The sequence below is a fragment of the Carcharhinus amblyrhynchos genome, chromosome 7, assembly GCF_965287045.1.
Source record: "Carcharhinus amblyrhynchos chromosome 7, sCarAmb.v2.hapA, whole genome shotgun sequence".
NCBI classification, from domain to species: Eukaryota; Metazoa; Chordata; class Chondrichthyes; order Carcharhiniformes; family Carcharhinidae; genus Carcharhinus; species Carcharhinus amblyrhynchos.
The window spans coordinates 29,162,874-29,184,995 of record NC_137330.1 but is presented as its reverse complement, the minus strand read 5'-3'; the positions used below and the strand labels follow the sequence as shown (position 1 = coordinate 29,184,995).

The window sequence follows — 22,122 nt, the reverse complement described above, 5'->3', positions numbered from 1 at the left end:
TCAGTAATCTGTAAACTGTCTGTGCTTTATATGCTCTGCCTGAGGCCAGAACTCTCCATTCACCCGAAGAAGAGGAAAACCTCGAAAGCTTGTGAGTTTACCATCAAATAAATCGGTTGGACTTAAACCTGGTGTTGTCAGACTTTTTACTGTGTTCACCCCAGTCCAACGCCAGTATATCCACATTATGCTAAAATGGGCCAATCCCTCCATTGATCCCACCCAGGCTCTATCCCCATAACCCTATGCATTTACCCTAGCTAGTCCCCTGACACTAAGGGGTAGTCTTAGCATGGCCAATCAACCTAACCTACATATCATTCAACTCTGGGAGAAAATGGGAGCACACAGAAAACCCATGCAGACATGAGGACAATGTGCAAACTCCACAAATAATGGACTATATTTTCTCATCACGACCAATCCTTTGTTTCAAAAAGTCTGTTTGATTTCACTCCTGAGTAACTTTTCTCTAATTTTACAATTGCAATTCCTTGTCCTGAATTCCTTCACCAGAAGAAACAATTTCTCTATCTTTTTTATTCAAAAAAGTTAAGATTTTTAACATATTAATTTGATCACCCTTAAATGGAAAGTACCTGTCCAGGCCAATAAGTTCTATTGTCCAAAACGGAAAGCAACAAACAAATGCAGTGTGACAAAGATTTTCTACAACTAAACTTTAACTTTCATACTCTTTTATTCTAGCCCCATCAAGATAAAGGACAACATGTTAATTGCACTTTGATTGCTTTTTGTTCATGTGCATTTTAAATAAGTTGAGTCGCTTTTGTGCACCTGAGCAGTGGTAAAAATACACCAGCATCTCTCTAGCTCTGATGCCTAAGTCCTGAATACCATATCCAGTATTTACTTTGACAGCCCATAGACGTTGCTGTGTCCAGTGCAGGCAACAACTTTGCAGAGGGAGCCAAATTGCCTAGATACTGATATTCATTCTGGTGGGGACTGCACAAAGTGATCAAATAAGCTACCGGCTTAGTACTTTTGGCTGAAAATATGTTCAAGTATTTCAGGCTTGCCACCTGAACTCATGTTAGATTCTACCATGGTTGAGGATGAAGATATTTGTGAAATCTTATCCTTAGCTGCAATAGTTACCATCATGATCACTGTTGACTGGGATGTGGTAGGGTAGATGGCTTTAATTTGATCCACTGGCGCTGGGAACACTTAGCTGCATCAACAACCTATCACTTCTGCTTTTAGCTGGCATGCAGTCCTGTACAATAGCTTCATTAGATTTACAAGTCATTGAGCATGTGCTGCATCTGGAACACCCTTCGACAATTTACACTGCACTAATGTTGTTCTTTAAATTTAAGATCTTTAGATCAAGAAATAGGGTGTGTGGATTTCCACAGGTTTGCTACAGTTTGACATAATGGGCTTGCTGGCAAAGTTGAAGCTCATGAAGTAAATGGAACATTGCAGCATGGATATGATGGAGTTTGAGTGACAGAAAACAAAGAGTAGTGGTAAACAGTTGTTTATTGGTTTGGAGGAAGGTATGCTGTGAATTCATCAGACATTAAGGCCACTGCTTTTCTTGATATAGGTTAATGATTTGGATTTGGGCACATAGAGCATAATGTCAAAATTGGCAGGTGACAAAAAAGTCAGAAAAGTGGTACACTTTGGTGGAAAGAACAGGGAGTAATTTAAAGGATCTGTGGAGTTTGAGTCAAACGTGAATCTTTTTTGCTATAGATGTTACTCGACTAGATGAGCTTTTCCATCACTTTCTTCATTTTGTTTCATGTTTCCACCATCTGCAGAATTCTGAATTTTATAAAATATACGAGTTTAAAGGTGCTGTAGGATAAGAAAGATCTGGAGATATGTGCACAAATCATCAAAGCTGATAGGGATTGAGAAAGTGCTTAAAAAAAAAACGAGTTCCTGGGTTTTATAAATAGAGAACAAAAGCAAGGAAATTATGATGAACTTTTATAAAACATTCTTCGGTTTCAACTTGAATATTGTGTCCAATCCTGGGCATGGCATCTTAGGAGGATGTGAAGGCATTGGAGAAGGTGCAGAAAAAGATTTACAAGAAAGGCTACAGGGATGAGGGACTTGAGTTACATGGACAGATTAGAGATGATGGAATTGTTCTTCTTAGAGAAAAATTTGATTTATTATTGTCACATGTAATAACATACAGTGAAAAATATTGTTTCTTGTGCGCCATACAGACAAAATATACTGTTCATCAAGAAGGAAATGAGTGGGTGCAGAATGTAGTGTTAGAGTCATAGCTAGGGTGTGAAAGATCAACTTAATGCAAAAGTCTGGCAGCAGTAGGGAAGAAGCTGTTCTTGAATCGGTTGGTACATAACCCCAGACTTTTGTATCTTTTCCCCAAAGGAAGAAGGTGGAAGAGAGAATATCCAGAGTGCGTGCGGTCCTTAATTATGCTGGCTGCTTTGCCGAGACAGCCGGAAGTGGAGATAGGGTCAAAGGATTTGAGGTTGGTTTGTGCGATGGATTGGGCTACATTCACGACCTTTTGTAATTCCTTGCAATCTTGGGCAGAGCAGAAGCCATACCAAGTTGTGAAACAACCAGAAAGAATATTTTTTATGGTCCATCTGGAGAAGTTGATGAAGAGTTGTAGCTGACATGTCAAATTTCCTTGGTTTTCTGAGAAAGTAGAGGCATTGATGGGTTTTCTTAACTATAGTGTCGGCATAGCGGGGTGGGGGTTGCGGATTGGGACAGATTGTTGGTGATCTGGATGTCTAAAAACTTGCAGCTCTCGACCTTTTCTACTTCATCCTCATTGATGTACATAGGGGCATGTTCTCCTTTATGCTTCCTGAAGTCGACAACAATCTCCTTTGTTTTGTTGACATTGAGGAGGAGAATATTGTTGCCATACCAGTTCACAAAATTCTCTACCTCATTTCTGTACACCATCTCATCATTGTTTGAGATCTGATCCCCTGCAGTGGTGAAGTCAGCAAACTTGAAATCATAGGTGTGTAAAGACTATGGTAGGGGGTTAAGAACACAGCCTTTTGGGGTACCAGTGTTGAAGATGATCGTGGAGGATTGTGGTCTGTGAGTTAGGAAGTTCAGGATCCAGTCGCAGAAGGAGGTGCCGAGGCTCAGGCCATGGAGTTTGGAGATGAGTTTCATGGGAATAATAGTGTTGAAGGCTAAGCTATAGTCAATAATTAGGAGTCTGACATAGGTGTCCTTGTTATCTTGGTGAGAGGAAACTTGAAAGAGGTGACCCATGAGGGCTCTGGACAGACTAGGTAGCAACTGTTCCAAAAGGCATGAGGTTGGGAAGCAAAGAACACTGATTCAGAGTGATAAAGAACCAATGGCAATATAAGGAAAAACATTATTATGGATTGAATGTTTGGATCTGGAGTCCATCGCCTAAGAATGCAGTGAAGGCAGATTTCATATGTAAAACTGGAATTGGCTATTACCCAAAGAAAACTAAATTGTGGGATCATGGGGAAAGGATGAGAGACTAGCTTTTCGAAGTATGTCAGCACGGACATAATGGAGTGAATAGCTTCCTTCTGAAATGTATCCATCCACGATTTTACATGGTTTATATATAAGAGCTTTGACCTTTTGGGATTAAATAAATCACCTCTGAGGTTTATAAACCAACAGTCAATCTATATCGGTGTATATTTGAAAATAAATCATGAGTTTTATACCAGTTCTCTTAATTGTTACAAAAGCCAATGAGAGCAGATGGCCAGAATTCCAAATCCCGGCAGGTTTCAAAGTTTCCACAGGTGCACAAACCTCAGATATTCTGCAAATGTACAATTCAGCAAAGTTCTTTAAGGAAATGAAAATGGCACAAAAACCAAGTTGATGTGACTGGGAGCAGGGAAACATTGCAGACAAATGTCCCATGCAGGTGATGGGCAGAGGTCCCAAAAGCCAGGGAGGGGTCTCAGTTTGATTAATAAGAGAGAAAAGCAAGAGGTTTCAAACTAGAAAAGGACTATGGTCATCAGAATTTAAGAGGGTTCAGGACAACCTCTGAAGATTCGAAGCAGCAGATTAGTGACTGTACAGTGAGCTGTTGGCGCAAAGCTACCTCTTTGAAGCAGTAGTCTTCTGCTTGGCATGGCCTAAGAAATGAAGTTGTGTTTGTGACTTGATGCTTGAGTGCAGATTCGGGAATCCAGGTAAATGGAATCTCAGGAAACAAGATTGAGACACAGCGAGGTGGTTGAGGCTTTTCAAGTTAAACTGGGATTTGGAGAGAATTCCCAGGTTAGATCTTCCCAGATTAAATCTGGAATCCCTCATGAGAGATTCAATGAGATTGTTTAATTCCGTGTTCACTGACATGTGAGTGAGTTGTGGGGGAAATCCATAGATTCTCTCTTGGTCACATCTTCTATATATCGTGTTTGACTATGGTTTTCTTGTTAATTCATATGTACCTTATTTTAACCCTGAATGTTAGAGTAAATTGTTTTTACCTTTCTAACCGTGTATAGTGGTTTATTTTTGTTTAGGAGCATGGCTGATCCTTTTTCTCAATATCATACTCCCACACTCTCCTAGTATCCATTGATGCCTTTGCAGTCTAGAAATCTAGTATCTTTCCAGATGCAGTCAATTACTTGGCCTCTGCAGCCTTCCATGATAGAGAAGTCCACAGGTTTACCATCCTCTGAGTAAAGAAGTTTCTATTCAACTCCATCCTAAATAGCCTACCACAGATCCTGAGACTGTAGCTCCTTGTCTAAATCCCCCTAAGCCAGAGGAAACAACATTTCCCCATCCAGTCTATTCAGCCATATCAAAATTGTCTATGTTTCAATGAGCTCTTTCTTCTAAACTCCAACAAATACAGGTCCAGTCAACCCTACCTCTCCTCACAGTGCACCAATCCTGCAATTCCACAAATCAGAATTTATTCAATCAGTAAGTGCCTTAAATGACAAATTTTGTTTAAGTAAAATGTTATGGTCCCGAACTGGATCTTACCGAAAAACATCTGGTGTAGGATCATTAACAAGAGTTTATTGGATGTTGAGAATTTATTAGATTGACAATGATCGTATTCTCACCCAATTCAAAATTTTCCTAGTGCATGGAAGTGATCTGGAAAGTTGCTGCTAGCTGAATGATTGACAGGGAGAAGTCTCACAACACCAGGTTAAAGTCTAACAGGTTTATTTGGTAGCCACAAGCTTTCAGAGCAGTGGCTGCCCCTTCTTCAGGTGAGTGGGAGTTCTAATCACAAACCGGGCGTACAAAGACAAACTCAATTTACAAAATAACAATTGGAAAGCGAGTCTTTACAGCTAAACAAGTATTCACTGTACAATGTGGGTGGAGAGAGGGTTAAGCACAGGTTCAAGAAATGTGTATTCTCTCCAGACAGGACAGTTAGTGAGATCTTGCAAGTCCTTTACTTGTACTTTTAAGACTTGATTACCTATAAAGAATCACAATCCAATCATTATTTTGTAAATTGAGTTTGTATCTTTACATGCCCTGTTCGTGGACAGATCTCACACTCACCTGATGAAGGAGCAGTGCTCCGAAAGCTAGTGTCTTTTGCTACTAAATAAACCTGTTGGACTTCGACCTAGTGTTGTCATACTTCCTACTGGATTGACAAGAAGCCAGAGTCTCTGGAACTCATTGAGCTGCGCCTTCTGGCCACCTCACAATGTCAGATCGCGTGCCCGTGATTGACAGCTGCAATGGACAATCGCTGGTGACTGACATCTTGTGATTGACAACGGCAATGAACCAATCGCCTTGCGAGTGCCGCCGACCAATGACACATGCACTTCTCATTAACAAACACCGGAAGTTCCGCCCATCCCCGGCTGCCATGGAGAAGGAAGAGGAGGCAGCGGCAGTGCCCGTTGACGAGTTCAGTAAGCTGCGGATTACCGGCGTTTGGACCGTAATGATGTCTGTGAGTGAAGGAGGGTGGGATTTGTTCAGTGTAACGACTGGAATCGGGCTCCGATCCCGACCTCTCAGAAGCGGGCCGGAGCGGCTCGAGTTCTCTCTCGGAGCGGATGGAGGGGAAGGTTTGGCGTTGTTGAGATGACATCACGGGCGGGATACGTCATCTTACTGCGACGGTGACCGTGTGATCCACGCATCGTTTACAAAGTTGGGAGGCTAGCAGAGCAGCTGGGGCAAGATCCTGGACAAGACCAAGATCATGTTTAAAAAAAGTGGCATCGATCAGCAGAGATTAGCATATTAGAATATCTTTGTTTTGGAAACAATACAAGAACTAGGAGTAAGCAATTGAACCCCATGAGCCTGCGCCACCATTCAATAGATCAAAGATGATCTCATCCTCAATTTCACTTTCCTGCCCGTTCTCTATAAGATTCAAACCATCACGGATTAAAAATCTGTCGGCATCCTCCTTAAATTTACTCAATGTCCCAGCATCCATCACACTCTGGGGTAGTGAATTACACAGGGTCGCAGCCCTTTGAGGGAAATAAGAACATAAGAAATAGGATCAGGAGTAGGCCATCTAGCCCTTCGAGCCTGCCCCGCCATTCAATAAGATCATGGCTGATCTGTCGTGGCTCAGTTTCACATTCCCGCCCTCTCCCCATAACCCTTAATCCCTTCTCTTATCAAAAACCCATCAACCCGCGTCTTAAAAATATTTAGCGAGGTAGCCTCCACCACTTCAACGGGCAGAGAATTCCAGAGATTCACCACCCTTTGAGCGAAGAAGTTCCTCCTCAACTCCGTTCTAAACCGCCCCCCCCCTTTATCTTGAGGCTGTGCCCCCTAGTCCTACTATCCTTTCTGAGCGGGAAGAGTTTGTCCTCATTTCTATTTTAAGTTTGCACCCACCCTGAAACTATAACTTCTTGTCAAGTAATCTAGAACAAGAAGAAACAGCTGCTGTACATCTATTTTGTCAATTTTTTTTATATATACCTTCATGAAATCTCTCATTCCTTGAAATACTAGAGATTATAGGCCTAAACTTTTCTTAACAGAACAAACACCTTGAACCTCTTCTGAACTGCCTCTGATGTCACTACATCCTCCTTCAAATAAGGGGACCAAAACTGAACACAGTCTCAGTGCAGTCTCACCAGTGCTTTGTATTTCATTACCTCTGTACTCTTTCCTTAGTAATAAATGGCAAAATTCCATTTGCTTTCCTTACTACCTGTAGTATCTGCATACAGTTTTTTGCAACTCATGGAAAGAAAATTTGACATGTCAGCTATGACTCTCTCGAACTTTTACAGACACCATTGAAAGCATTCTTTCTAGTTGTATCACAGCGTGGTGGTATGGATGCTGCTCAGTCCAAGACCGCAAGGAACTACAAAAGGTTGTGAATGTAGCCCAATCCGTCATGCAAACCAGCCTCTGAGCCATTGACTGTCTACTCTTCCAGCTGCCTTGGCAAAGCAGTCAGCTTAATTAAGGACCCTATGCACCCCGGACATTCTCTCTCCCACCTCCTTCCTTTGAGAAAAAGATACAGAAGTCTGAGGTCACGTAACACGCGACTCAAGAACAGCTTCTTCCCTGTTCCTGTCAGACTTTTGAATGGACTTACCTTGCATTAAATTGATCTTTCTCTACAACCTATGACTAACATTACATTCTGCACTCCCTTGTTTCCTTCTCTATGAACAGTATGTTTTGTCTATAGCACACGAAAACAAGATTTTTCACTGCATGCTAATACATGTGACAATATATCAAATCAAATGCACAAAGACACTCAGATCCCTCTGCACGAAAGTACCCTAAAGTCTCTCTCCACTTAGACAAGTTCTCTTTCCATTTTTCAGACCAAAATGGACAACCTCACATTTATCTATGTTAAACTCCATCTGTCATATTTTGACCCACTCACCTAACCTATCTAAATCTATTTGTAAATTTATTTCCTCATTGCACCTTACTATCCCACTTATTTTAGTGTCATCTGCAAATTTGGCTATGGTACCTTCTAACCCTGAATCCAAGTTATTAATATAGATTGTGAAGATTTGGGACCCAAGGATCGAACCCTGTAGCACCCCATTAGTTAAATCTCGCCAACCAGAAGAATACTTCTTTATCCCGACTCTCTGCCTTCTGTCAATTAGCCAGTCTTCTATCCAAGCTAATAAATAACCCTTAACCACATGTGATGTTACCTTGTAATTTTGAAATATCATTACTTTGTGTTTTCTGGGAAAGCCAGCTTCTATAGGCCTGACACAAGTGGCTTGGAAAGTGAACTGCAGGTTGAACAGTTTATTTATTTACTCATAGGAGGCAGTATTGCTGGCAAGATAGCGTTTATTGTCTGACACTGTCCCCAGTCCCCCCTTGTTGGTGATTTTGAGTTGCCTCCTTAAACTCCTGTAGTCTGTGTGAGGCAAAGGCATTCTCACGGTGCTTGTGTTTTTTTTTAAATACTACCAACAGTTTGCTAAGACATTTCAGAGAGAGCTGATAAGTATCACAAAAAGGTCCAATGACCAGTTAAGGATGGCAGGTTTCCTTCCTTAAAGGGCTTTAGCAAATCTATTGGGTTTGTTCAGCAATCTATCATTTTGATTGTTTCCATTATTAATCCTGGCTTTGAATACCAAATCTATTTAATTAACTGAATTTAAGTTTCCCAACTGCTGTGGTGGGAGGATTTGAATCCATGTCTCCAGGCAATTAATTCATGTATCTGGATTCACTGTTCTGTATGCCATTTGGGGAACTACTAATTAGCATATTAGGACATTTTTGTTGAAGGATAATCTGTGGCTGAAGAATACATGGTCCATCCGATAAGACAAAATATTAATGTTCTATTTTCAAGGCTTTACAGGGTCAGCGACATTGTTAGTAGTTTTATCTACCATGTACTGTGTCCATTTGGATTTTCAGTGGTTTAGATCCCTCCAATTCTACTATCACAGAGAAAGGTAGAGTTACAGAAGCAGATTACATTATTAATGAGTGGCAGTTACTACCGAATGTTACAAGAAACAGTGAGTTCATTTTAATGTATTGCTTATTTACTTGACTTTCAAGAGCCTTAAATATAGAGTAAGGTTTGGCTCATGGCTTGACATGAATTTTTTTTATATATATTGGTAGTCAGGTATTTTGCTGATGTCAACTTTTTTTTTATCATCTGTGGGTAGTGGACAGCATTGCAACTTCAGCTGCTTACTGTGTTCATAAATCTCTTCCTGCGATTTGGCTGACAATGATATGTTGCAATTTTTACCTGTCCATTGTTTTCCAGATAAGGTAGTGATGAGTTTAGCCTTCTCCTTTTCAGTGTAACAATGATTCTCCTATTTCATGTAGATAGAGAATTGCGCCAGTGCTGCTGAAGAATTATTGACATTTATCTATTGAAGATGGTGTGTGTCTTGGACAAAATGGTCTTCTCATGACATTGCTGCTGTTCAGTTTCTCAAGTGGTAGAGTTTACAAGAATGAGTTGCTGACGTGTGTCTTGTAGCTCTTATGTACTGCAACCAAGTAGTGTAAGTGGTAGCTATCTACACCAGTAAAAGGGGCACCAATCTAACTGACTTTCTGTCCAGAATGGTATTTGGCATGGATTCCATTCACATCTAACCTACGGTGAGCTGACAATCAGTTATGATCTCCAAGATGTTGGTAGTTGGGTTCTGTAATGCAGGTGTCATTGAAATAGGGGGGAGGATGGCTGGACTTTCCAGCACAGGAGATGGTCCCAACTCATTATTGATGTGATGCAAATGTTACCCTTCACTGCAAGTCTGGACGTTATATGATCCCATTGTCAGCCACCTAAAGTACAAAATACTGGCAAGAGTTAGTTTGCATGACATGGTGACAAATATTAGAAATAATTCCTGTTTCAAAAAAAAGTTATGAGCAGAAGATGTTTGGTTGGTTGGTGGGTGGGGGGGCAGTGGGATCGTCCCGTCCTTCAGTCAATGGTTCAAAATCAGTTTTTATCATTTTATATACCTCCATGAAATCTCTCATTGTTTGGAATTCTAGAGATTATAGGCCTGAACTGCTGAACCTATCTTCATAAGACAAACCCCTTTTGAACTGGCTCTGATGCCACTACATCCTTCTTCAAATAAGAGAACCAAAAATCTACACAGTCCTCAGTGTCTCATCTCTCAATTTGAAAACATGCGACTTGTGCTCCAGGTGGGTTTGTGTTGCAGGGAATTGCAGTAGTAAGATTTTTTTTAAAATTCATTCAAGGGATGTAGGCATCCCAGACTATAAGGTGGCATCAAACTTTTGATTTGCCTCAGAAGTCTGCTTTCCCACTTTAGCTATGGTTACTGTAACTGGCTCATAAACTCAGAGCACTTTGTTCATTAGTCTTTCTTCTCTTAAAAAAATGCCTTGAGTGACTGTGGTTAAGTCCCAGTGCCCTAGATACTGGGACTGCCTCTGGTTCTTTGAGAATTCTGTCTTTTTGCAGCTTCCTTGTCCTGTCCAGTCTTCCTTCTCTTGGCAGATTTGAGAGATGTTCACCCCTTGGCGTACTATCTTCAACTTAAAACAAATTCAGCTTAAAATGTAAAAACTTAAAAGCCTTCCTACTTTAAAAGGCCTCCAGTGGCTAAGCAACACCCACATGCTTCTGCCTTTTATTTACTCTTCACGTCACAACCCTCTCTAAGCAGAATAGAAAGAGTTGGAATTTAAACCAGTCTACACTTGTAAGCACTTTTGTCCAGCATGAATTTAACTATTTACCCTTTACACAGAAACATTAAGTTAAACCCACTTAAAATTATGTCTCTTTTCTAATGTTGCCCAATGCAAATATTGTTGTTTTCCTAACAGTATTTATTCTCAGTTTATCACAGAGACTAGTCTCCAAAGCACTCAGCCCTATTTGTTGATTCTATCCACCCATATCAATTTGGCATGGGTAACCATTTCAAGCAAGTTCCAATTACATCGCCATCAGTCCTCCATCAAGCGGTGTCTCGTCAAGTTTATCAGGAACAGTGTGTTTGCAGAGTGCAGTCAGCAAAATAAACCACTCTATCACTGCTTGTCAAAATGAGTGATTCAGTTATGAAGTTTGCCACTGATCAAGTTTACAATCCTGCTGATAAACAAAATAGGATTTTTAGAAATAATATGATGCAGCTTTAATATAGGGATTCTTACTGAAAATGCCAAGAAGAAAAACAACTTGGGGATAAGATGGCAATAATAAATACCCTCAGTTTTATTTCCGATGATGTCAAAGAATATGTAATTATCTTCTACAGCGTCAGCACATTGCAAAATGCTTTGAAAGCAATATTTTTTGGTGTAGTCATTTGTTACACAGGTAACTATGACAGTTGATTTGTTGATGTTCTATACACTGCAGTGTCATGTGAAATTTAGCAGTGAGTTGCTAGAGTGAGCCTTGAACTCGCCACATTCTGACTTCAACATGAGAGTTCTACCATTGAGCCAAATGATTCCCACCCTATTCTCAACAGAATGTGGCAACACTGCTGGGTAGTTAAGGGCAAAATAAGAGTTTTGTATAATGCAGGATATTTTGCTTCTCCGGTGCAAAGCCGTGTGTGATAGGTTGGCATGTTGTGTGCTTAGTAAATCACTGTGTCCAATGTGTGACCCATGATGTACACAACAGTGTGCCGAGAGGATCACATTGCAAAGTTCACCCAGAGATCATTTAACTGAGATCCCTCACTTAGTGAGAATGTACAAAGCTTTGTATCAGAAGCCTTACTTAACAGTGATTAAGATGGCTTATTTTGTAAATCTTGTCTTACCTGCTCTGTTTGCATTACAGATCCAGTGGTCAGAGCCGTGGTTGATTGGGTTGCTAGCTTTTCACGCCCTTTGTTTTCTACTCACCTTCACAACCATTAAATTCTACAAGTTACAGATTGTTCATTTCCTTTTTATGCGTGAGTAGTTTTAATGTTTATATTGTGTGAAAAACCTAAGATTGAGGATACATTGAGTATTCAATCAGGACTTAAGACCTAATAAAACACTTGTGTTGATGATGTAGACTAGAGTGCGCATATATTTGTTGCGTAGAATTCTGTTTACACCTTTTCATAGATTTTTAAGCATATCCAAAAGTGACTTCCAAGAACTACTTGCTCTTGAACGTTCTGGTTGACCCTTGTTGACGCCAAAAAACTGAGGAGGCCAAATTACTTTTTTTGGACATTCACAAATGAACATATCTTGAAATACTTACTTGTTACTTTTAAGTTATATTATCCAGTACAAAAACAAATAACTTTGTATTGTCCATTAGGGATGCTCAAAATCAGAATCTATTTTGCATGATTGGAGACTTGTGCTGATTTGTTTTTAAAATGTATTCTGTTCCTTTTTCACTGTTCTGACTTGGATCATGGTTCACTGACCATTCCATCTATCTGTTGCAGGATATCAGCACATCCCTAATAAATTGCCGAGCATCTGGCATTGTATTGCTTTTTGACATAATGGAGGAACTGTAGCTCATGCTGAGGTGTTACCTGGTTAATTTTAGTTAAAGTTCTTCAAAGATCTATCACTTATTGGAGGCAGCACAGACCATAACATGTTAGAAAAAGCTTTTTTGATACTCTAGAACTGCAAGTCTGTTGAAATAAATAACAACTACAAAGAACTTTATTGAGTAATATTGCTCCATCTTCAATAACATATTCTAGTTTTGAGATTTTTGATTTAGTTGTCCCCACACTATTAAACATATTAACATTAATGTTCCTGCATTATATAATACCATGGTCTACCATTACAAGTGTATGTGGAAAGCAAACGATTCTATGTAACTCGTGTGAATTGGAAACACTGAAGATAGTATGACCCCTTTGAAATTTTGTTTAACTAGTGTAAAGTTTGCAATATGTTTGTTGCCACTAGAGGTCAGTGTGGTGTTTTGGAAATGTTCTGCAAACCCATGACAGACATCCTGTTAAACAATGGGACAATGTTACAATAAACAATTATATCAGACTGTAAATTAATAGAAAAAAACTAAGTAATTTATCAAACAATCCAAATTTCTTCCAATCTTTCAATTCACATCTATATTTTAATACTTAATACTATGAACAGCGTTATGAAGAAATAGAGCCAGTGTAAGTGGGAAGGAATCCTGACCATGTGTGGTATTAGCCATCAGGTATCCAAAGAAACTGAACATTTAGGCAAGCCTTTGGTATGGCTAACGTAATGCAATGTAATACTAATCTATAATCTTGGTGGTTTGTTATGAAATGGTATGCATCATATGAAGCTGTGAGATGCTGATAGATTTTATGATCTGCACCTTCCTACAGGCCTCGGTCTTCTGCAACCTCATGATGTTTTTACTGTTCCCACTTACTTTTCTTTCAGAATTCCCATTCAATAATGTATCTATCATGTGGCTTGGAACATCCAGAGATTCCCAAGTTTGCTACAGTTTAATTGTCTGTTTTTGTTCAGTATCTGCATAAAGCTGGTTATGAAGTATGTTTTCAATTTTGCTTTTTGTAAGGTTTGTTAGAGCAAACTAATTACAGGATTATAGTTTGCTGTAAGTTAACTTTCAATTGAATTGGAAACTATGAGCAGTGCATCTTATATGAGATAGAGTGAGAAACATTTAACCATAATTATCATTACTTATTTCTTTTGATAAAGCACCTTTTACACAGCCAAGTATGTTAGCTTTGTGAATCTTAACATTAGTAATACAAATTATAGACTTGTAGTGTAAATGGATGTAAATGCTTTGTAGCAAGGTTCTTTGATGGTAATGGTGACTTAATGGATTCATGTTTCTGAGTTACGATTCCACCTAGAATCAGTCATTTTCGAATTCTGCCCAAGTGATAACCAAAATTTTGAATTGCTTTGTTATTTGCCAATGAGCATATAAATAATGATACCATATATATATAAATATTTATAACTTGAAATGTCTTAAATGAAGGTAACATCACTGACACTCATTTAATAACTGATAAAATAATTGGTATTTTAATTATATTTCCCAGCAATACTTCATAGTCAAAATGTCGAGCTGCACCATAATGAAAGTGAAACATGACATTGTTACCTTTATGTAACCGGTCGATGCTGGAGGCATGATGGAACTGATGACTGCTGCACAAATACACAATTAATCCCTGAGACACTATCACTCTGAATAAGTGTTTCGATAAGCAAGATACAAAATGTGAAAACATTTGAATACTTATTAACATTTCATAAAGAAATACAAGCTTAGAGGTCCTGGTTATAGGTATGTTTTGTCTTTTCAGGTCATTTGTTTAAATTAAAAAAAAAACATATAATTGAGTATTGGTGGGAATGTGTGAGCCCCTTAACCGAAAGTGGAGGTTGGATATGGATGTTAAAATGATGATGAATTTGAATGGAAAATAACAGTACAGAGCTGTTTACAAAATCAGATAAAATGGCAGATGCTGCAGGAAATTAATACATGGCTATTGGTGGGTCAACAGTCTGTATAGCTGTGACTTGCAGTTCCTTTGCATCATAGCTTTGACAGCTGATCTACAGTTTTTTTTTATGTCCCTTGATTGCAGTGAGTGGTGTTTGCTGATATTTTCATCCAGTAAATTGTATGATACTTTTGTGTTAGAAGTTGGGGCCCACTTCCTGGGACAAGTGAACAAATTAGCAAAATTGTTTTTAAAAAAACTTCTCCAAGTTTGCATTCACTAAGATAGGCTGAATATTCTATTGCAGTTTTTTTTAATGCCAGCCTTTACATTAACTCAGTTGGAGTATAAAGTGCTTAAATTTCATGTCTGACTTTGACTCTGCTTTATTGTTGGCTCAGGACTGAGTTGTACTGGTCTGTTAACAACTGTTTGATTTAACTTACGTTAATTTGTAATTTTCATCCTTCCAAAGTAAACGACTTCACTGGATGCAACTTTGCAATCCTGACCGGAATTGTGTTTTACTTTAAGTGAGCACAGAATTGCATTGCAGGGATTGAGAAAATATTATATGCTGTATTACAAAACTTAGAATTGAAAAGCTACTCTTCACAACTGCAGAAGTTATATATCAAAAAGTGTCCAAAATTAATAAAGAAAACAAGTAATTTTCAGGAAACCTGATAGGCTACACCCCCACCTATACAAAGCTTTCCTGTCAAGATCGGGGCCAATGTTGCTAACATCACTCTGCTTCTAATTTGTTAATTGACCTGCCTGGTCCAACACGATTACTTTTACTACTCAGCACTTACACGGGGAATCTTTCACTTTGACCACACAAAACTGTTTACAGCAGAATGGTAGTGTTACTGCAAAGCAGAACAACTTCATATGAATAATAAGCCACAGTCTTGAGCAGTTTGAAAAGACTTCTGACAATTATTATTATATGTGTCCAGTATGGGGGGGGGGGGAAATAAAAGTAAATTAGCACAATTTACAAACAATGACTTCTATAATTACCTTAATTTTCAATCACTTGTGATTTCTATCATGTCCCTTCTTCCCCCATAACAAAGTAATAATGAGGAATAAGGTAAACATGTTCCTGAAGTTACCCTGTTTCATACATTTTCATGTGCACAAGGTTGTCGAGACAAACTGCTGCATTGAGGTTAGTCGATGGGTTTGCATTTAACAGCTATCTCTGAAACCATGGACCAAAACAAGAACTTCAGTTCTGGTTTTGTAAGAATGTTTTGAGTCTAAGTATGCAGTTGGTATGCCTTCCATACTAAATATAATAGATAAGTCTTTTGCACAGTAACTTCATTGCAGTGTTAACATAAGCCTATTTGTGATACTCACAAAATTTAAAACTTTCAAAGCATGTGTAGCTTAAAAGTTTTTTGCAAAACGGCAGATGTTAAAAACCTGAATTTAAATTTACTAAAAGTTTAAATATTGGATTATCTACTGCTGGCTGATAAGTTGTTCTTACAAACCAAGTATTTTTAATTTGACAGTTAAGTATTCATCCCTAATTTTTAATTTTTTTTTCTCTTTATTGCAGTTACATTGGTATACTTTGCAGAATACATTAATGAAATGGCTGCAATGAACTGGAGGTAAAGGCATTGGGAATACTGTGGCAGCGAAACTGATCTAACCTTCTTAAGCAGCATATTATGCCATTAATTTCTTAGATTTGGACATTTTAGATATCCTTTTCAAAAAGTCATAGCTTGCCATAGAAAAAATAAAATCTAACGTGTTAATTAGGTAGCATATCAAATAGCTCTGTGCTCAGTTGAATGTAGTTTTCTCCAGCTGTTTGGTTTTGAATACTGAGGGTTAGTGTGAAATATGGTTAAATTATCTATATTGTTTGGACTGGATTGAATCTGAAAAGCAGAAGTTGGTGTAAGAACAGGATATGATTTTAAAAACTGGTTCTGACTCTGTATTTTCACCATAACTACCTTTTTAATATTCCTTCTTACTCCAATTTGTATACAGACCTAGGGAGGGCAATGTCCAAGTTTACAAATAAGAGTAATAAATCTGAGGAACGAAACATACTACGAGAAGATGTTGATAAGATGGCAAAATGGACAAGAAAGTGGCAGATGGAATTAAAAGTCAGCAAATCTGAACTGGTTAATTTTTCAGATATAAAAACAAAATGATAGTTATCCTTTGGGAGGAAGGTGAAAGAAGAGCAGAGCAGTTTGGGGAGTCCAGGTAAAAAGATGTCTTGACTCAAGTGAATAAAATATTAATGGAAAATTAAGTTTTATGGTGAAGGATGTAGAACGTCCAAGATGAGATATAATGGTGATTCTACATAAAACCCTAAGATGAAAGCCGGAGTACTTTGGGTTCCATGCTAAATTAAGAACATTGGGACAATATAGAGCAGTGGATTCCCAATCTTTTCTATTTCATGGCACATCTCTATGCTATAAAAACATTTAGAGGCACACCTCCTATTTTCTCTGAACTGCCCTCTAGCAAAAGAGTATTTTGGGATGATTTTCAATCTGTGTTCTCCCGAGCCCATTTCACTGAAGGTCTGCTCCTTGTAAAACATTCTCTAATCAATCAGAGGCTTTTCTTCTTTCCTTAATTTGATTGGTTCCTGTTTCGCATGTCGTCCTCTCTGAATGGGAACTTCTCTTTTACCTTCTCCCTGTTTTTACTTGTTTTTTTTTTAAACCTTTGCCTCCCTCACTTTTCCCAGGGTTTGTGTGCACTTTTTTTTTGAGTTTTCATTTTCTTGTGCGTGTGCTTGGGGCCTTTGTCTTTAGCTCCAAGTCTTGTCGTTTATGCGCGTCAGCCTGACCAAAGTAAAAAATCTAAACCGTGCGTGTGCAGCTGTTTCCCAGCTATGGAAGACATGAGATTCATCAGGTCTTGGAGATGCCAACCCCAGGCAAAGACGAAGATTAGTTTTAGTTTGATTACACAAATTTTTAATCATTTTGAATCTATTTATGCAGCAGACTTGGGGGGTCTTCACAGCACATTGGTTGGGAACCACTGATATAGAGGGTACAGTGCAGATCTACTCGGATGCTACCAGGTATAAAGAAATACAAATAAGGAAAGTTATAAAAGCTTGAGACTGCTCGTTACAGCAGAGGAGATTAATGAATGATTCAATAAAATTCATAGTTTTGAGACAGTAGATAAAAAATAAACTGTAGATCTAGAACAAGAAGCAAGGTTATAAATTAAATGCAAAAGATTTACTATGGAGAACAAGGAAACCTTAATACAGAGGGCTGTGACCTCTTGGATTAGAGATTGAAATAGAGGCCACGCCAACCATGACAACATTTAAGAGATAGGTAATTGATTGAAAGGGGAATAAAAAAAAGGAACATTGTATTTGGGCATCAACATAGACTGGTTAGACTGAATTGCCCCACTGTAGTATTGCAGTTGTATAAGTAGTGCAACTTGAGTCTAGTATTTAATTTTAAAAATCAAAATAATTCCAAATTAGTATTATTTGAACTTTTGTTTAATTCTTACAAACAATAAAACTTTGTATTTTAATTACGTTTATCAATGAAGATTTTTGCTAATCTTGCAAAATAGTTCTTTTGGAAAAAATGTAGCTGTAAGCATAAAATACGTGATTCTAATTAATTTTCTTCTTTTGGTTTTAGCTGTAGTTTTAGTTTGTTAGAATGCAGTAAGCTGCCTTGTCCTTTCAGACTAAAGATCAATTTTTTTTTCCAGATTATTTTCCATGTACCAATACTTCGACTCCAATGGGATGTTCATTTCACTCGTCTTTTCAACTCCACTTTTACTGAATACGATGATCATTGTGGTGAGCTCATTTCCACTTGTTTCAGTGTTTCCAGTTGCCTAAGAATTTGCGTTCCCCCCCCCCCAATAATTTAACCACTTTCTACTGTTTTCTCAGATTTTGTGGGTGTACAGAACATTGGCGGAAATGACAGAACTGAAATCACTGAAGCAGAAAAGGAAGGCAAACAAGGAAAAGAAAGCTGCATAAGACTTTTTTTTAAATCCTGTCTTAGAATCTCAATCATCTGGGATTTATTTTTACTTCCATTCTCTAGTGTTAGTCAAAAAATAAACTTGAATACAAACTAGGGAAATGTTAAAAAGGCAAGTTGTTTACGCCCATCCTAGCTTTCCACTAATATCAGTGAAAAGGGGAAAATATATCCCTTTCTGTTATAAATCTCACTCCAGTGATATCAAGCATAGGATGTTCATCTTGGTGGAAATGAATTATGTGATCTGAAAACTAACAAGACCAGTTATCTGACAAATTGACTTTGGCCATTTAACATACTCGGGGTTTGTTTTTTGGTGTTAACACTGCTAACACAGGGCGTCATATAATCGGTGCATAAGACTAAAACTGATGGCTGGAAAGTGGTGAGTGGCAGTTGTCTGAACTTGTCGGCATATGCACCTATGAGTGTGAAGCTTTCCAATGGAAGACATAATTACCTTTACTAGGAAATTTACACTTCGGTCCAGAGTCACCCTTACCTTTCACATCATGATGAATTCCATGTCTTGAATGTGGTCTTAAGTTGGTGCACTGTGCACAGTGTCTTTTCTCACTCTTTCTTAATCCTGCAACAAGGGATTTTATAACTCCAAAGCAGCTGATCCTGAAAATACAAGCCCAAATCTAGATGGGCATTTCATAGAGTATGTATGTGAGGGACAGAGGGGGTGCAGTGGATTATTTAACTCCCACTTCTGGGAAGTAGGGGCATATTTAACCAAAATATCTGAAAGGGGTGGTAGGCTATTTGTCCTAGAGGCACTTAGCTAAAACAATGTTGTTGTGTTAGGCGCAGGTTGAGAAGGAAAATGGCCTTCATTGTATGGAATATGTCTGTTACTGGATGCTCTCACTGGGAACCTTTAGCACTGAACCCACCAAAGAGTACAGTCCAGCAAAGATTACGTCATCAAAATATCAACAGTGGATGCCAAGAAAAGGCTGAAGTTTTTTCAAAGCCTTGGGAATCCAGTCTTGAGCGCTTAGATGAGCTGCACTGGCCAATATCTTGACATATTTAATGTCCAATCATAATTTCCAGGCCAAGGACACAAATTCTTGCCCATCTTCAGCCCCACATGCTGCTGATGTGATTTTCCTTTAGGAAAGAACTATCCAAGCCAAACAAATCTCCATGGAAGCTGGTAAAGTTGGACAGGACCCAGACTGTTTGGATTCCAGCCTGGTTTTGTGTCCTTACATCAAACCCCCACCAGATATGCTGCATGGTGGAAAGTCTATGAATTTTATGCTTCAGTATATCTTGTGTAGCAAAAAATTGTAAATATGTATATCTGAAATGGATATTTGTGAGATATTGACATATCTGTTGTGCAACAAGATAATTAATTAAAACTGTAATGCCCCATATTTTTGATTGTATTACTAAGGGTGTTTTAAGAGGAGAAAAGTACACAGATTATTAGTTTTGAAGTTTAGACTGATAAGTCAAAAACACATTTTATTATGACGCTTTTATGCCATTTTGTAAGCATCTAAATGGCAATTACTTTCTTGAAGAAATAACTCCTCAATCCTAAATCAGCTGACATTTTGCAAAGACGTTAGAATCAATCAACCCCAAGGGAAGGATTTATAAAATACTGAATCCCTACAATTCAGAAAGAGGCCATCCAGCTCATCGAGTCCGCATCGACCCTTTAAGGGCATCCCACCTAGGCTCTCCCAGTAACCCCATAGATTTACCACAGCTAATCCACCAAACCAACACATCTTCGAACGCTAAGGGGCAATTCAACATGAACAATCCACCTAACCTGCACATCTTCAACTGTGGGAGGAAACCAGAACACCCAGAGGAAACCCACACAGACACAGGGAGAGTGTACAGACAATCACTTAAGAGTGGAATCGAACCTGGGTCCCTGATGCTGTGAGGCTGCAGTGCTAACCACTATGCAACCAATGTTCCTAGGTTTTTTTTTCTGACATCCAAATCAATGCCAAACATTTCATCTGTGTAATCCCACTGATAGATCGGAGTCTACTTTTATCTTTAATACCAAATTTACATTTTGTCATACCAGCTATTTTCTGTCAGATTGATTTCAATTAGTACCAAATAATGGGCAGTTTTGTCATGTGTGTGCCGTGGATTTTTTTTCCCACAAAGAATTGGATTGAAACAACTGAAGCTCAATTTATGAAATGAAACCAAATCTGTTGAACTTGTACAGTTCTTCAGGGAAATCATGAAGGATTAGATCTGAGCGTTAGCATATAGAAGCATAAAACTCAATTTGTTTATTAGGCTATTGACAGCAAGTTGGACTATTGTTTGTTTTGTGTTAGCACCTTTAAGATTCCCAAAAATGTTTTTACAGCTATCTCCAGCCTTCAGCAAACCACGAGCCAATCTCTTGAACTCAAATTGAGAATAATAACTACACTAATTTCTTAGCACACAAATAACTTTTTTTGTTATTATAAATATCTATCTCCATACTAATACAGGTTATAAAATTTCCAAGTTAATACTTGTGAGAATAGTTTGTTATTTCAATTTGTTAGGGGGTTTTTAGTTTGGTGTTTAATAAGTTGTCAAAATATGCTATTTACTGTAATAGCAAAGAATATAGTAACTAGGGTTATTATCACATGATACGTTTCCCACTACATTGTTCTATGATATATTTTGCTTCAAAAATGAGTTCATCCGTCTGATAAGAGTACTTGTTAAATAGTTGAAAGCTGGAACTAGCGGAAGTCCAAAGACACTTATGAATCCATGTATATTGATCATGAACATTTCATGGACATTGTAGAAAATAATTCAAAAAGGTCAATGGAATTCTGACTTTTATATCTAGAGGAATAGAATACAAACAGGTAGAAAGTGTGACAGCCAAAGTCCTGGTTGGACCAGACCTGACCATAATTAGACCATAGCAGTTAAATTGCAAGGACAGATTACAAGGTTAACTTTCTGTAGAATTTAGAAGATCGAGATAATTTGATTAAAGGTTTCAAGAACAAGGGAACCACTCAACTACCCAGTCACCTTACTACCTCACCCCCAACCATCTGACTAACTCTCCAACTCGAACAACCTCCTAGCCTAACCCAACCTACCCCTTACTCCCCTAACCACTACATACACTTGCCTTTTTACCCACTTACCCATTCGCTCATCTATTCACTAACATTCAAATGGGACCTTTAAACTCACAGCATGATGCTGTAAAAAAGAGTGTGTCCTGCCCCCGGTTTGAGGCCACTTTGTCAAAGTCCCCTGAGAGGCACTGCATTGTGCATTTCTGGGTTTGGAAGGGACCCTGGAAGAAATACATCCAGTCAGGGGAATTAGCAATGTGACACTCACGGCCACTGCCTGGAAAAGCCAGGTTTTTACATATATATGTAGTTCCGGTATTTAACCATCTTATACTATATTATATGAGTACAGATCACCTACTAAAAACATTTCCTGGAATTAACCACAAAACATGACTTCCTGTTGTAGCTTTATAATAATCAAAATATTGTCTGCCAACAGGTATTGAAGTGTGCCATTGCAAATATCAAGTTCAAAATTTGGGTATTGCGACAAGAAATAATGTGCCTTAATCATATCTATGCGAATACAATTCATGGAAT

The 22,122-nt window shown here is 38.4% G+C and overlaps 1 protein-coding gene across 2 annotated transcripts; it reads left to right on the top strand.

Moving 5' to 3' along the window:
- Window positions 1–5,842: 5,842 nt before the first annotated feature.
- On the top strand, window positions 5,843–19,875 carry tmem18 (transmembrane protein 18). Of its 2 annotated transcripts, none has more exons than XM_080192070.1 (5): window positions 5,843–5,947; window positions 11,807–11,924; window positions 16,015–16,069; window positions 18,192–18,285; window positions 18,382–19,875. In XM_080192070.1, the coding sequence occupies exons 1-5, from the start codon at window positions 5,861–5,863 to the stop codon at window positions 18,472–18,474; spliced, it is 447 nt and encodes a 148-aa protein (XP_080048196.1). In that variant the 5' UTR covers window positions 5,843–5,860; the 3' UTR covers window positions 18,475–19,875. The 2 variants fall into 2 exon arrangements, with proteins under 2 accessions (XP_080048196.1, XP_080048195.1); XM_080192069.1 differs by lacking the exon at window positions 5,843–5,947 and adding an exon at window positions 10,039–10,179.
- The last annotated feature ends 2,247 nt before the right edge of the window (window positions 19,876–22,122 follow it).

Bases quoted from the DNA above. Each gene is read 5' to 3' on its own strand.
- tmem18 (XM_080192069.1), top strand. From the start codon at position 10,084: ATGCCACTACATCCTTCTTCAAATAAGAGAACCAAAAATCTACACAGT. The intron at 11,925-16,014 runs GTGAGTAGTTTT...TCTTTATTGCAG, and splicing joins TGTTCATTTCCTTTTTATGC to TTACATTGGTATACTTTGCA. The intron at 18,286-18,381 runs GTGAGCTCATTT...CTGTTTTCTCAG, and splicing joins TGAATACGATGATCATTGTG to ATTTTGTGGGTGTACAGAAC.